The sequence below is a fragment of the Tyto alba genome, unplaced genomic scaffold (genome assembly GCF_018691265.1).
Source record: "Tyto alba isolate M040663 unplaced genomic scaffold, T.alba_DEE_v4.0 Super-Scaffold_6, whole genome shotgun sequence".
Taxonomy (NCBI): domain Eukaryota; kingdom Metazoa; phylum Chordata; class Aves; order Strigiformes; family Tytonidae; genus Tyto; species Tyto alba.
The window spans coordinates 26,842,926-26,859,414 of NW_024881327.1; the positions used below are offsets into that span (position 1 = coordinate 26,842,926).

General features: G+C 37.2%; 1 protein-coding gene across 3 annotated transcripts; it reads right to left on the reverse strand.

Annotated features, from left to right (window-relative positions):
* Positions 1 to 431: 431 nt before the first annotated feature.
* OCIAD1 (OCIA domain containing 1) lies at positions 432 to 16,411 on the reverse strand. 3 transcript variants are annotated; one of them, XM_032999229.2, is made up of 8 exons: positions 16,312 to 16,411; positions 15,560 to 15,644; positions 11,776 to 11,829; positions 11,239 to 11,286; positions 7,657 to 7,786; positions 5,248 to 5,387; positions 3,696 to 3,845; positions 432 to 871 (listed from the first exon to the last, which is right to left on the reverse strand). In XM_032999229.2, the coding sequence occupies exons 1-8, from the start codon at positions 16,366 to 16,368 to the stop codon at positions 834 to 836; spliced, it is 702 nt and encodes a 233-aa protein (XP_032855120.2). In that variant the 5' UTR covers positions 16,369 to 16,411; the 3' UTR covers positions 432 to 833. The 3 variants fall into 3 exon arrangements, with proteins under 3 accessions (XP_032855120.2, XP_032855119.2, XP_032855121.1); XM_032999228.2 differs by having other exon boundaries at positions 5,248 to 5,456; XM_032999230.2 differs by having other exon boundaries at positions 5,248 to 5,456; positions 16,284 to 16,398.
* Between the last annotated feature and the right edge of the window lie 78 nt (positions 16,412 to 16,489).

Here is a 16,489-nt window from a genome sequence, read left to right on the forward strand (position 1 = left end):
ATTGGGATCTTTTCTCCATAAACGTGGGGGGGTTTTGTGATGAGATACACAAACTGACAAATAGGGCTCAATACGCAAACCCAAATATTAACAGTCAAAATATCATTCAAACTTTGGTAAAAGTTTATCAGGTTTAGCCTTCTGCACTTACATGTGGCTGTTTTAAATATCTGCAGTTTCATTCAATCATTTTCTTCCAAAACGACTGTCTGAAGAGACCCAGTGTGGGCAAGTCAGAATATCAGCCTAAAAATACAGCGGGCACTGGGAAACAGTTCTGAAAAAACAGTTAGGTATGCTTCCTTGTGTGTCTGGCTAGGTTCCTCAATCCTTTTTCCCTGAATAGTTCAGTATTATTCCAGACACTACTAACCAAGCACTACAGTTTGATGTTTTCAGCATATCCCTTTCAGACAAAACAAAGCGAGAGGTGAGTTCTACAGGTAACTTTTAATGCGAGTCTTGAAAATTTCAGAAGATTCGGATCATTTTTCCTTCCACACACATACGATTGCATTTATTTACATATATTTTTACCTTCTGATATACATTCACATGTTATTGCCAGTTACCCTTTTCATTCTTAACAGCACAAATGATTTATAGTCAGACACCTCACAATAGCGTCACTTGCCATTTATGCAAAATTTAAAAAAATTAAGCCTAAATACTTTTTTTTTTTTTAAAATCTTCTGGCAAGTCAGGATTTTCTCCTCATTTATTAATAGCTGTGCCTGGCAGAACACACCAAAGGTGCCGATACTCGTGACTAATCTAGATGAAGTTCAAGTTAGCTGACAGGAGGTAATTTTCTTCCATTCTTTACTCGGCTCTTACTCATCCCAGGTATCTCCATATTTATTTACTTTAACTGAAGAGAAGAAGAAAAAAATAGTCACGTATGACTTCATTTAACTGCAAAAGTTCATCTTACACACTGCTGAAAAGTATGATGAAATGCATTATCATTTAAAGTGGTGGGTGGGGAGTGTGTCAGTCACAGCACAACAGACATCTAATTAAAGCTACTCTTGAATAAATGGGGAGAGTTTGTTAATCATTATTCTTTAATGAATTAATATTCAGTCAAGAGGCCTACTGTGTAATTCCTGCTCTACAGGATTTGTAATTACTTTGAAACAAATGCAACATGTGGATGAAACACAGACAATTGGAGGAAACAGGCAAGGAATGTTACGATAAATAATGTGGCTACATAATCTAGTTACGTGCACAATTGGATGGATTTGAGATAGTTAAAAACACATTCAAAGACAAACAAACAAAAATCAGTAATCCCTACTAGGAAAATACTCAGCCATTATTATTTGGCAGCTTCCTTTAGTATAGGAGTGCGTCAGAGAATAAAAAAAAAAAAAAAAAAAGGCTACTGGTCTTAACGGATTTATTCAGATGGATGTCACGTGTAACTGAACAATGACCAGAAAGTGAAAAGATGAAAGTGAGCTGCCAAGTGATCTATACTTGACTGCCGTCACTAACAGGGTGAAGGATGGATCTATATGATCCAAGAGGAATGCTGACACTAGTCAGACAGCCCTTTAAAAATCTATTTGCAGGTTAATTACTAAGCCCACAGTTTATTAATACCTAGCTGCAGCAGCAGCAGTGGAATGCAGCAGAATGCACGGTCCTTGTTTCAGTGCGATGTCGGCAAACTTAGCCTAATGTACTGACAAATCTCTTTTAAGCTGATTGACATTGCAGCGAGGCACAATGAGGAGCTCACTCAGAGTAGTTTGATTTCCATTTCTATTAACCACGGCTGCCGAAGAGGGTGTGCTCATTCCTGGAGAATGGTCCAGGCCAGATCGCTGTGCAGATGCACGTATTTGTAAGGCTACAGTGAACGCAGAAGGCACCAGCAGATGAAGTTAGGGACTGCTTAAAACTGGTTTAAACGTGGTTTGTTTTCCATCGTGTCCTTGCAACAAAGGACAGAAACCACTGCCTCCTATTTTCTAGTTCTGTTCCTACCCACAGAGGTAAGAGGATGAACAAAGGGGGGGGTGACGCGGGACGTACGAACAGGCATACGGCGTGTCCAGAGGGACCTAAGAAGCAAAATCAGATCTTAGCCCACAACATCAGCAGAATCCCTGAACTGTAGACTTAAATGTACTTCCACTGGTGAAACACTTCTGAATTTTTGAATTATTCCCTCCTTACTCTTTTTTCCCTAAAAATACAAAGAGATACCCGCAAAAGTGTATTTGCAAGTCTCATGCACTACTTAGTGTAGTTCCATTCTCAGAGCCTGAGTATAACCATCAAACAGAACACAGTATTTGATCAATATGTTACAGAGGTCTCTTACAGACCTCAAATAACTAAAAATAAAATAATGAATGCATATCCTCATTTCACAGCCACAAGATTTGCCATGGGATATGGCAAGGTTTGTAGGATGGTGCTTAACATTTCTGCCTATGGTTTCCAAGTGACATTTCTAGGCTATTTGTGGGGAAGTATCTTGAAAAAGAAATGTTGTGTAAATCAATGAAGTGTCAGCTGATGGAATTCAGCAGCAATCTGAAACTACAGCTTCAGTATTTTTTTAATGTCTCATTTGGCATAGCCACATGATAAGAGAAAAAGGCTTTCATCCTTGAAATACCAGATTTAAATCATTACCTAATAATTGTTTATAATTTTTATTTCAAGACTGTGTAGATCTCTCCAAAGAGAGACGATCTGGAGAAAGTAATTCACAAGCATGAGATAGACTGACACTCTTAAGCAGCAACACTGTTCCAAAGCTTACTATTCCTGCTTCAGCATTTTGTGCTTTAATACCCTTTTCTACTCGTTACCACCTGTTATGCCTAACAGGAGACGTTAGCAAGCCCTACAAGTCTTGTTGCAACATGAGTGAGGAGACTGGACACTGCATACAAACCCAAACAATTTAAGCTGACAAGTCCAGCAGTGTGCTAAATGGTAGAACGCTCCTCTTGCTAACATCATATTCACAGGTGCTACATTAAATTTAAAATGCTCTGGAGCAAGCAATTATGAACTGCTTCTGTGTCTGCTTTTCAAAAAACCGACTGAGTCAAAAAGTTGACTGAACGGCATCTTATTCTTCAGGACACTGCATTCTTATTTCGCTGAGTAAAGTTTTGGTTTTCACTGTGAAAACAAATCTCAATATTGCTGCCAAACGCTGTTTCCTTCCTTTGAGTTTTAATGTAGAAAATGAACCTCTGTAAACAATGCCTCTATAGAAATCCACATGAAACAATTAAGAAAAATAAATACCCCCCCTTCAAATCCATCAGCCATGTGCTCTATTTTGATAGAACAATGCTATCTAAAGCATACACCCCCCCTTCCATAGCTAAAACTCTTCAGTATAGCTCTGAGCTCAGAGATTTCTTTGTTGAAAGAGGTTGCTGGATATAGTCAATCAACCAGAAGTTACAAGGTTTTCAGTGTGGCACCAAGCAATACGGCTAGAGGAAAGAAATTACCATTTTCTATTGGAAGATCGGTATTTCTGAAAAAAGAATTAATTTGAAATATGAAACTCCGGATCACATCACATACTAGATGCCTGCAGATCCTGTAAAAATCAATTGCTTCAAGGGTTTTAAGCCTTGGGTTTGTAACCATTTTTGACATTACTGCCAATATTTGAACTTACTACGTATTTCTGTAAATCAGTATATTACCTTCCTTAGCTGTTTTTTCCTGTGAAAACTTGCTTGGAGTTTCTGCCTTTGGTGGTTGCATTATCTCATATGTCTCTCTGTGTTTATTCCTTAATTCTTCATATGTGATACCTTTTTTTTTACGACTTTCTTCTGGAATTGGAGCAGGATCTGAAAACAAAAACATCAACATACTAGAAATGGCATCACACACCAAAACTTGGCCACAACCTGTCCTAGAATGCCAGTTAATTACAGCTCAAACCCAAATGAAAAGGAGTATGACAGCTGCAAGTCTAAATGCAACTGAGAATGTACATGCTCTTTAATGAATCCATTCCTTTTATCCTTTTCATTTTGTCAAACTGCTTTGGAAGACTGGCAGTTAACTCCTTTTCTTCATTTTACCCAATGGGAATCCTAACCACCATGTGGTAGTTGATGGATAAAATAGTTCCAGTCACTTTATGTAAAACTGATGATAATCATACATGTGATATATTTATGATTTCTGAAGAGAAATCTAGGTGAAGGTCAAGGGTTTGCATTCAGGCTTTAAATTCTGCTTTCAAAGAATCATGACTACATCCATCCTATGCCTCCTGATAAACATTTTTTCCTTTTATCTGTATTTATAATGCAGAATCTTGGTTCTATAATTAGGGTTCTACCAAGTATTGATATTTCTGATTAAGCGTAATTACAATTTCCTTGGCACATTTACATCTGGTACTTTTATATAACTAAACCAGAGTTACCTGAAAGGACTTTCTTGTCCAATAAAACCTTTTCCATAAAAGGAGTTAAAAAATACAAACTAATTCAAAGTATGAAACTCTGCATTTCACAGTGACTTCCTCCTTTGTGTACCAGAGAGACCTGAATTCAGAATCGTGTGTTTCCCCTGCAATAGCTGAGGACAGAGTGCAAACTGGAAGGAGGGGAACAGCTGCACAGAACAGTACTTGAAAACCATCTTAGTTCTCCGTGAGAAAATCAGCTGTTGCTGGACAGAACACAATATGCATTCAGTTCTCAGAAGATTTCAATGGTTGTCACATTATAAAAAACAGTTTAATGTCACTGAATTATAGCAGTATACAGTTACAGCACCACTGCTGGTGAAAATTAAATAACCTCAGAAAAGTCAGCAGACAAATGGTAGAGTCTGGTTTATTTAGCACTGTGAAAGGATGGAATATTCACCTTCATTTCAATCAAAAAGAACTTCAAGTCAGGCTGAGTTTTCTGCAGGTTTAGTTCCACAACAGATTAAACCTTCTAAGTTAATTTATGACCTTTACTTGCAATTAGAGCTACAAAACATTTAAAAACCATGAATTTGGTTTATAGTTAGAACACAAAATAATACATATGTTTATCTTCTGTGTAAACATAATTCTGGGAACTTCAAGCTATCTCATTCAAACTGCTATATTGTACAATGTATGTTTGCGTGGGACAAAAAAACCATAGTTTAGTAAGAGAAGTATCCATGAGAAAAGCATGAAATCGTACTACAAACTCCTAAATAATTGTACTACAAACTGGTAAATATTAAGACAAAACACACCTTGAGCAGTATAATCAGTAATGCCTGTAGGTGAAGACTCATTCAGGGAAGCACTGAATGGAACAGGTTCATAACTCGAGAGGGCTCTGTCTGTTGAACTATAATCATCTGAATAGCTGGAAGAAAGTGGGAATCCAGCCCTTGAAGAAGAAGATTCAGTAAATGACTGAGAAGGCATGTCTGAGAATTCAGATTTCCGACTGGAACGGCTGGAAAATAATACAATTAAACATTAAATACAGAAGTACTAAAGTTAAAAATGGAACTGTAAGAGTAACGATATGTGCTGGTCAAGAAAATACTCTTTTATTTTAAATGGTTTAGTTTTCAACATGAATTACCATCTTAAAAAAAGTTTAGGGTTTGTTTTTTTTTTTTTTCCCCTTTCTTTATGTTGCAAAGATCTATATAGTCCTTTCCCCAATACTCTTCCCTTCCTCCTAGAAACTTAACTCACATTTGAAAATCTCCACAACATAAGACAAAAGGGACAAAGTATTCTGCACTTTACAAGACAAAAAATGACAATCCCTTCCCCCAGACAGAAAAAACCCATCAGACACAAATAGTACAGGGTGTGCCCATGTAACTAGTGGTAGCATGAACTACAGTTATTTTTAAAGGCCTTTTAGGAAGAATTTGCAATTTAAAACCCTCCATCGTTAGAAGCTGCTGTAATTGATCAGTACCAAGCATCAGGAGGAAAGGAGAATGAAGACCTATCTTGAGGAAATTAAATTAGGAAGGTTTATTGAGTTGCTGAATTCCATAGAAACATCAACAAATTTTCTCTTAAGAGAGAAAGGTAAGATCATATAAAGAATCTTCTGGAAACTGATGCCTGATATTCTAAAGCATTTGCTACATACTTGGAACGGCCCTGCAAACCACTACACAACATGTCTCTTTATCAAGAATGCCACCCCCTTGGTGCCACTAGAATGTCTCTAGAGTATTTATTGATTTTTTCACTTCAATTTCTGCTTAGCTGTACTTTTAGTTTCACATGGAAAACATTTGCAAGTAGTCTTTGTTTTATTCTCACAATAAATATATAGAGCTAAGCCATTTTATTGCCTCAATTATATTTTTAAAGTATATGCAAATATAGCTTTAAAGAACTATCTAATCTTTTAGCTCTCTACCTATTTTTAACTGCAAATCAGAATTAGCAAAATTACATTAATTGGCAGATACACAGTGACTAGGGAAATGTAACGAGTTCTGTTGCTGGCTTAAAAGGGTAGCATGTATGGACAATAATGCAATTTGAATGAACTTAAACTAATCATTCAAGCAAGGGGGGAAAAAAAAAAAAAGGGGTGTGTGTGGAATTTATCACTTAGGAAATAAAATTTTACAGATACGAAGGAATGGGCCATAATAGGTTGAAGGGACTTATTGCAGCAGATGATGGTATTTAAACAGGTTCTCACCTAGAGTAAACACAGTGAATGATCATGGCAATTTCTTATTAGAAACTAGAGTGGGGTGAAGGGACAAGTCCAGCTCCAATTCAGCTAAGTTCATACAGTAAATGTATAAACTGGTAATTCCTAAAATTATGTTTGATCCCATAAAAACACGAACATTTCAGAACAAAGGTAAAACTTGCAGACAAAACTGTCATACATCTGAATTTATAAAGTAATTAAGAATTTCATCACATCCTTTACAAATATTTAACAAACCTTAGCACATACATAGCAAGACTACTACTCACTATCCAAACACTATTCGCCCAGTTTTGAATCAAGGCTTTATGTGAGATACTCTGAAAGTAGTCTGCAATTAAAAACCACTTGAGGTAGAAAACATTCTGGAACAAAACAGGAAATAGTTTTAAGAACCTGATGAGTTTCTCATATGTAGAGCATAATGCTGGTACAGATGTAAAGGATTTAAACAAACGGCAGTAAGTTTGACCACCATGCTTCTTCCTGCACTGATATTGTTTATTGAGCTCTTTCCTTTGATAAACACTGAAATCATTTCCACCTTCTTCCTACTTCAATCAAACTAAACTATGGGAAAAACTTCCAGAATGTCGCTATTTTATTTCAGTTAACTTACTTTATTTCTAAACTAAGGAGGCAATTTCTGCTGTTACACTACTGTACGTAAATTCCACGGGAAAACAACATCGTAATTTACATGGAATACATTTTGCTAAATAAAATGTTTCTTTCTCTATTCCTCAAAGCCAACAATTGTATGTGAAGAGCTCAAAATGCATGTTTTATAGCTGGCCAAGTGATCCAGCTTCCTCAAAGTGGTAGATTTGTGGTAATAGGCGAAAAAGGGAGGGTGCAGCTCTGAAGGTCTTTGAAAGCTGAAAATGTAGCCTCAATCTGTTGGTATTGAAAATGTTCTAAATATTTTAAATTTAAGAGAGAATTAAATTCTTACTTGTGTGAACTATGTCTCTGAGCTTGTCGTAGAACATCTCCTATTGGGGAATCCTTCAGTTTCTTAAATTTCTCACTGCAGACTGGCAAGTAGGATATTTTTCCGCCCAGGTATCCGCACATTCCAGCAACTTTTTTAAAAGAAAGAAAAAAAGATGGCTTTATATGCTGTATCTTAATATTCATCACAGTTGAAAAAATAATAATTTCAAATAAATTATACAGTATCTTGAATAAGAGAAAAAATAAGTTTGGATGATTACTACATGTTTTGGGTTTAGATCTATCACTGCTTCTTCTGCAGACCAAGGGTACTAAAAACAAATGCAACAGCAGAACAGAGACGCAGAGCAATGACTTAGACATTGCATGAGCATCAGATGATTCCAGCTAGTACTTGATGAATGAAAGGTGACAAAAAAAGGAAAATAATTGCAATCCATTTCTCCCAAGATCCAGAAATAACCATAAACTATCATAAATGATAAAAGTCAGAAACAAACAAGGGTAGTAAATTCTGCTAATTTAATCCATCAGACTTGTCAGATCTTTAAAATGCTTTCACTAGTATGAAGAGAACTCCAAAGAAACTTAATGTTAGGCTCACTATCTTCTGAAGAGGCTTCTACGATATCGTTGCCAGAAAACAAACAACTGAATTAGCTGAACCCTCACAACCACTACGCAAATGCTTTCAATTTACTGCATGACCTAATTTCACCTGCTAGACAGGACAGATGAATAAACGATCGCAGTAGTTCTTTCTGAGCTTAAAACCGATGATTTTCATCAAGCGTCTCCTTCAAGTTTTATGAGTGGGTCAAATGGAGTATGATGGAGCATGAAGGATTTAGCGGCAATTAAAGAAGTTTGGTTGTTGACTTTTTATGAGAAAAGGGCTAAACTCTTCGTTCATATGCAACAAGTACTTTCTAAACACAAAGACTAAAGACTCTCAATCATCTTTAAGTCAGGAAAGAGTTAATTACCAGTAACATTAATCCTCTGAGGTCCTCACAGTGTAGATTACATCACCTGGGAAGCAATATAAATGGGGATTTTACCCTACCCTGCTGTATTGGCACTGAAACTGTGATTCCTGTTCTAATGTCTGTATTTCCAAAAGGAGGTTAAAAATCCTTTTCCAATGGAAAGGAGAACAGCAGCCACAACTGCAAGTGACATTTACAAAGGAGAAATGTAAGTGTTTAGCTGTTTAACAGATCAAAAAAATTGGAAGACACCTCAAATGCTATAAATACGTGCAAAGGGAAAAATTATAAGCTTCTAAAAGGAAAAAATGTCCCAACAAGAATTCAAACTAAATAGTTAGCAAAATAAAGCTAAGCAGCAAAGATAATTAATCTTTGACATAAATTACAAAGAGACAGTCTCCTTTTCTTGAGGCCTTCCAGTCAAGAAGAGTGGAAGCATCTCTCTGGAAGATGTTTCACCCATAGTAATTATTGGCTAAAATACTTGGTTTCTCTTATTACAGAACTAACAGCCAGATGATCCAATTTTTTGAAGTTAGCACAGTAAATTGGATATTGTTGCTCTCTGCTTCTTCTGTATTCACTGTGACAAGACCTTCGAGAAGCTGATCAGAGATCGATAAAAGAGGCCAGGTCCCCCTGCAGGCTAACATGAAGTGAGACACCTGGATCTCACCCTTCTTTGCCAAACAGGGATGGAGGACCAATAACTCTCTGCTCTGTTGATGGGGGATGCTGTCAGGGCAGTGTATCAGTCATGACTAGCTGGAAGTTTGATGAAATTGTCAGAGTGCCTAGAAGACTACTGAGAAAAGTTACGTATAGTTCCTGTAGGCAGAACATTGTCCTGAAATCTGAAAATTCCTATCTAGAAAATAAACACCTCTTAACTTCCAGATAAAACCAAAGGGTTTAACCAGAGGGGCAAAGCAGGGAAAGATGCAAGACAGAGACTAAATAAAACCTGACTCAACTCTGTTAGATATAAAAGACCAATTACTGTAATCTGGCATAGATACTCTTCAGAATAGTAATCTAACAACCACAAGTGACACAGACTATCGTCAAAGCCAGACTACTGTAATCGACAGACGCAGCAGCAATATGATCAGATCAGTGACACCAGAAAAGCAAGACCTGTCTGGAACTGTCTTACAGTTGTTTAAGATCAGCTAGCTATAAGCTAGCAGCAGTGCCTGGAACTGCATATGCTCTTCTTTCAGAACTCATGGAGGAAAGAAAAAAAAAACAAAGCAAAACACAACTGTACTGCTTCCTTTAATAAGATTTCACTGCAGGAGGAATGCAGTTAAATTATGAGACATAATTTGGACTTGTAAACTATGTCCCTGGCAATTGTTTTCAGGAAGATCCTGTAGACAGTAGACACATCTGACCTAAACAATATGAGGATGAAACAAAAAGTGCTTAACTCAGGCCTTTTACACTCCAACGAGGTCCCAGAAAAATCCCGTATTTAACAAAACACACGCTTTATGGAAAATTCTTCTAGTATAAAATTAAAGTCCCTATGCCTCTAGTGTACATCAGAAAGGAGAAGCCAGAAGTATTTCAGCTTATAACCTTAACATCAAGAATAGTTGGCCCAGTCCAGCTGCTCCTTATTTTTTTCCCTTGATTTCAAAGCTTAATTCTATTAACCAGGAGGAACACGGCCCTTAACTGGAAATGTGTAGGAGCTATCAGGGAAATAATAATTCTATTTTTTATTAAAAATGTTTGTGTTATACCATTGTTTGGTGTTCAAAGAAAGCACATAGAATTTAGCATAAACAAATGGCAGCCCTAGTCTGCCATATTCATTTATCTGCTTAAACAACACTTCCTTCACCACAAATCATGGGTTTTACCCTCTTCCCACTGAAGTAAACTGTAAGAGTAACTGGCTGTATCTGGGCAGATTGGCAAGATGGCAACTTCCTGTTTTACTGTCATTTATTACATTGAGAAGGTTAATTTATTTTTTATTATACTTACTCCAAAATAATTCACATTAAATTGCTGTTTTCCTACAATTGTACGTACATAATGTCCAGGAAAAAAAGGCACTAAAATAGCCTGAATGGGACAAGTGAGATGCATGAATAAAGACCTTCAAATTAGGAAGGGAGGGGTGGGTGTACTCTGGCAAAATAATTTAAAGTAAGCTTGTACAGTATCTATTTACAATGTTTTTATCTAAAAGTCATTTATTTCAAATCTTACAATTTCATGGAAAGCCTACAAACAAAACCTCTCCAAAACATGCTGCACAAATTCAAAGACGATGAATAAATGAAATGCTCTACCTCTTGACATTGGATAGGTTCTTACATTATGAGGTGCTGTAGTTAAGAAACATAGCTAAGAAGTTGCTGACTGGGAGAATTAACTGCAGGAAGGTTAAACTTATTCATTGGATATATCAGATCATTTAGTCCTATTTTCAGGCACAGTTGTAGCAATGTAAGCACAGAGTGGAGTCACAGCGAGTCAGCCAGCTAGTCTCATGGGAATTACATCTGTGTAACAGACTCCAAAACCCCAGGCACAAATACGAGCTAAATTTATATGTAACTTTTACTTACAGGCAACTTTTACAAAAGAACCAAATCTTGAGCTGTCTTTCAGAACACCTGAAAATAAGGATCACAGTAATTACTAGTAAGTTATTAAGAATCGGGCTGAAAACCATCAACTATAGTTATGTTTGTAGGTTAATTTGCAGCTATGTTCGTAAGGAACAGGTTACTCTTTTACACTTAATGCTGAAGAAAATTCAAGAAAACCTAACATCTGAATTCCCCATAAAATTATCAAAATCTAAGAACCATTTTTTATTAATTACTCTTTAATCATATCACACACAGTATTACTACACACTAGATAATATTATTTCATAATCAGAGATACCGCATTTGTCAAACAACACAAAATGAACATGAATTCGATCTAAATTAAAAGTTCTGCTCCTTCTTTAGTTTTAGGAACTGTAAGTCATGTAGCTCAAGACTCTAAACTTCCTGTAATTACAAGCAGATTAGACATTTAGTAACTTTATTAAAAGCAGAAGTATATTTCATCTAAGCAAATCCAAATTAACCGAATGCACGTTTAAACTTTACCTTTCCTAATTAAGAGACTAGTAGCAAGCATGCTCACTGCAGCCAAAGGAAAAGCTGTGAAGAAGAAGAAAAGTTGCTTAAAATATGATTTTCAGTATTTTTAACCACATTTAACAAAATATGCAATAAAATGAGAGTTGCTAGGCCTTACTAAGCTCATTTGTATAAGAATAGAAATGTGTATATATGTAATTCACAAACTATATATAAATAATAAAAGAGTCTCGATTCCAGTTTTGAAGACCTACAACAAATTACACAGTTCTGGTTAATGAGTCATCCTGTCTTCATTAGACTTCCTGCTTCCGAAAATACAAAAGCCAATGGCAGATGGGATAAAGCTCGAAGGACAAGATTCTGGTTCTAGCTACAGCTGCTACAACATCAAGGTGCAGAATTTTAAACCAGAGAAGCATACACAGTCCTACAGGATGGAAGGCAGCTACACAGAAGCCAGTGCCTTTAAAAATTTTTGATAACTGGAAGTCTTTAATTTTGTTTTAACGTAAAAACTTTGGAAAACGTCTAACTCTATGAGAGATTAAATTGAATAAAATTAAATAATCTGTTTTATTCACCAACAAATTAAAGAACAGGCCAGCTTTTTATGTAGCTTATGGATCAAACGATACAACTCAGGAGTAGGGTCAGGAATGCAGTGGTGACAAACAAGGAAGCGCATTACTGGCTATTGCAATCAGCTTAACAAGTTCACTGCGGTTTTTAGGATACTGAAAGAGCTCAGGTGGCAGGAAGCATTTAAAGATGACAAAAAAATACAAGAAACATTTATTTCAAGCAATTGTAATTATGAATTGGGAAGATTAACTTTCAAACTATTCATAAAGACCACCACACCTACACAAGACACAGTGACACTGAAATAACGAACATGACAGAAGACTAAAGTTAATTACATTAAAGATTTAGATGCGTCATAATGAAATGAGATTTTAAAAAGCAAATCTGAAAATGTAGATGTTACAAAAAGGCTCAATGATTTTAACTTTACCTAGGGGAGAAATTTTTGCAACAGCACTAGATGTTTATAGTGTTTTGATGCACATAATCTGTTAATTAAGTTAATATTTGAAGATAAGTTATATTTTAAGGAATTTGGACAGCACAGTATTAAAATATACTTTGCAAACTAAGAGTTTATTCCCTCACAGATTCTGACAGGTCTAAACTAGGTTAAGAGTCCAACCAGCATGTTAGGGTAAACCTGACTGGATTGCAATACTTTAAAAGTGACGAGGGATTTGTATTGGCTCCTTGGTTCATAAGCAAGATTACAGTAACAATTCAAAACAGATAATAAAATCTTCTAATCTGTTAAAGATTAAACCCCTGATGCTTTTGGAGATTCTAGACCTAGATTTTCCACAATTTAGAGTTCTATCTTTTCTGAGATATAGAATGTCAGTGCAGATTTGAAGCTAAATTATAAGAGAAAAAAAAAAAAAAAGGTGGGGGTGGCTTTAAAAAAAATAATCAAAAATAACTTATTATAGAGGACTTCAGTCTAACCCTCAGAGGTTTGAAATGATTTATAGGCCTGACACAAATATTCTGAATATCAAAGACAGGTTATGCATTTTAGTGGAAGCAGCTGCTAGTATGTAGGCATACAAATGACCTAAAATGTTAACTAGAAATTAAAATAATAAGTAAATGAAAATTGGGTTCATACATAAAAATTAATATAATTATTCAAATGTAAAAAAAGACAAAAATAAAAGCAGCTTAATAAATCAGAAAATATCAATGCTTTGCACTGCTATGGGCAAAAAGTACTTCTGCTTCAAGAACAAAATAAATCCTAGGAAAAATAATGGAGGGTTGGTACAACAACAGCACATAATTAAGGATGGGAACGTAATGTACCCCAATCAAAATGGTGTTAGGGGAAAAAGTCATAATGATCTGATTTGATTTTGTTAGCGAGAATAAGAGTGCAAAGAATAAAACTGTAGATTGTAATGTGAATCTTTACCGTATTAGAATTTATTATATGATAATGTGATTAAAAATTAGTAATATCAGTAAAGCATATATTAAACTGATTTATGAAATAACTAGCAAGCATTTCTGACATCGAAGCAGTCAACAGAAACTACTGCAAAACAGCCAGGGTTTGTAAAAACAGGTAAAAATTGATTACAGCTTGGAATTTGAATAAACAAACTGAAAATACACAAATGTATAGTAATGCCTGTGAATAAGAAGAACTGGTGCAGTAAGAAGTGAGGATAGCAGGGCAGTCACACTGGCAGCCCATACCTCTTGCAAAGGGGCATTCAAATAATAGGTATTTCACACAGCAAATACAAGAATCTAGGTACATGTAACACAGAAAAGTGAAAAAAAAGACAGGGTAAGTAGAAAACGGTGACAGGATTTAGACTCTCCCATTGAGATAACAGCGCAATACACAACTCCTGAAAAAAGTCTCTCAATTACTGTTGTAGCTCCCTAAAGTAAAATTACTGAAGACATTAATTCGAGGCTTCTCAGCAATACCTTCATGTTGTTTCTTCAGTCTCTGTATAAAGATGCACAGGGCAGTAAGTTACACTGCCAGTGAAGAACTCACAGCAGAACAGAACAAACAACTCCCTCCCTTCTTGTCTTCCAGGAGAGAGATCATCGATAAGTCATAACCAATCACCATCCTACTGTAATGAACCTGACTCTTTTCACTTATAAAAATATAAGGGAAATAGCAAGATTTTAGCATAAAAAGCTGAAGGCTTCCAAGTCTCTGAATTAAAGTGAGAGAAGAATGCCAAAGCAGCACAGAAAGATAAAGCAGAACTTTGAATCGTTAATTCAACATCACAACGCCTTAGAAGGCGTCCCTTAAAGTACTAGCTGCCAGGAGAAACCAGAGCCCCAAGGTGCTATATTTAGCAAACCAGCTGCTAAATTCTTCATCTGTCCTGGTTTCTGCCAAGCCACCTATCAGCATCAGAAGTAATCTACTACTGTGCGATAAAACAGTTGGTAACAATCATATCAGAAGACTCGGACACTACTCTTGATCAGGAGTATAAAACACAGGTATGTCTTGAACCTTTCGATTACAGAAACAATGTTAAGAAGTAAAGCCATCAATTCTCAATGTTTTGTGAAAAAACCCCACCAACATAACCTTGATATTTCAAATTAAATCAAGATGAGACCCAAAGTATTCTGTGAAAACAATGTAAGTTTATTATTCCTGCATACTAGCTGTAGTACAGAAATCATTACTGACTGCAGAATCATGCTTGAGAATCTTGACTTCTACTTACAGATTAAAAAAAAGCCCCAAATGTCTGGCCATGCACAGACACAGAAATTTTCTCCAGAAATGGAGCTGAGCAACTAGTGATACATAGCTGTCTTCACAAATCTCCAGAAAGATGGAAAGCAGTGGTTCTAAGCTAAACTATTTTTTCCTTGCATTCTAAAGATAATAACAAAAATGGAAAGTAAAAACATAGAAATTACAAAAAGAATATTCAGATACATAAATGAGATACTCCATTAATTATATTTATATTCAGACTTCTAATAAAATATGTTGCTTCTTTTACACAACTCCTGTTCTGCAAACTCTTAATAAATGTAAATCCTACATGGATCAACATTTACTGGGATGCAATTTTAGACCATGTGAAGCTTGTTAATGAACTGCTATGATATACTGACCTGGGCCTGCCTTCCTTAATGCCTCAGCTAACAACAAAAACTAGGGGTGGGAGAAGGCAAACCAAGTTTGCCAGCAAGCTGAACTTACCTCTGTACCGGGCACTCTCTTCAGCACATTCCTTGAGGAGTCTTCTTTCCTCCTCTGTTGGCACATAAGGCTTAGGTACTTCCCTCTTTCATTAAGGAAACAGATTAGAAAAGAATGAGCAAAAGAAAGGTTTGGGGGAATTTTTTGTTTAAAAACTTCCAAGTTTCACACTTTGTAGTGCCTGCACTTTCACACAGCTATACTTAAGGAGCTGGTGCCTTCTGTCTGTAAGCATCACATGAAATATATAATTAAAAAAAAAATCCAATGCTTCTACAAATCACATCAGAGAACAGAATATATTTTGGGCACAGTCAAATCCCAACTCAGTCCACTCCTTTTTCTTCAGAAAAGCCTGCTTTTGTCCTTGCAACCTGCTTTTGTCCAAACTGACAAAACCCGACAGCTCGTCAAATCGCCCTTTTAAAACATCTGTCAGGCTTTTAACTGCACCACGCGTGTTGTGTGTTTACACGCCCACAGGCTAGCGAAACCCGGCCAGCTGTTCTGCCAGCGTGTGAGACGTTTCCATCCGCGGTGCGTGACCCTCTCCCGAGCCCAGAGGCCGCCGGTACCGGAGAGAACACGGCACCGTCCCCGCGGCTCCGCAGGCCGCCCGGGAGGGAGCTGACGGCGGGGCCCAGAGGCCGCCGGGCATCCCCCTCCCCGGCCCGCCAGCCTGCCGCCTCCCCCTCAATAGAAACGCGCCCTCCCCCGGCCCCACCGAGCAGACGCCGCCAGACCGACGGTACCTCCACCGGGTCCCCGACCTCCCCCCCGCCGCCGCCGGGGCCTTGCCCGGCCTCCATGCTGGGGCGGGGAAGGCGGCGCGAACCCCCGCGTGACCCGGAAATCGACGTGACGCCGTTCCGCCGCGGTGGCTCGGTGCGCGTGCGCGGGGGCGGCGGCGTGGAGCGCGGTGGGGCTCGG

Bases quoted from the DNA above. Each gene is read 5' to 3' on its own strand.
- OCIAD1 (XM_032999228.2), bottom strand. From the start codon at position 16,368: ATGGAGGCCGGGCAAGGCCCCGGCGGCGGCGGGGGGGAGGTCGGGGAC. The intron at 3,846-5,247 runs GTGTGTTTTGTC...TTTTGTTTTCAG, and splicing joins TACTGATTATACTGCTCAAG to ATCCTGCTCCAATTCCAGAA. The intron at 872-3,695 runs GTAATATACTGA...TCTTCTCTTCAG, and splicing joins GGAAAAAACAGCTAAGGAAG to TTAAAGTAAATAAATATGGA.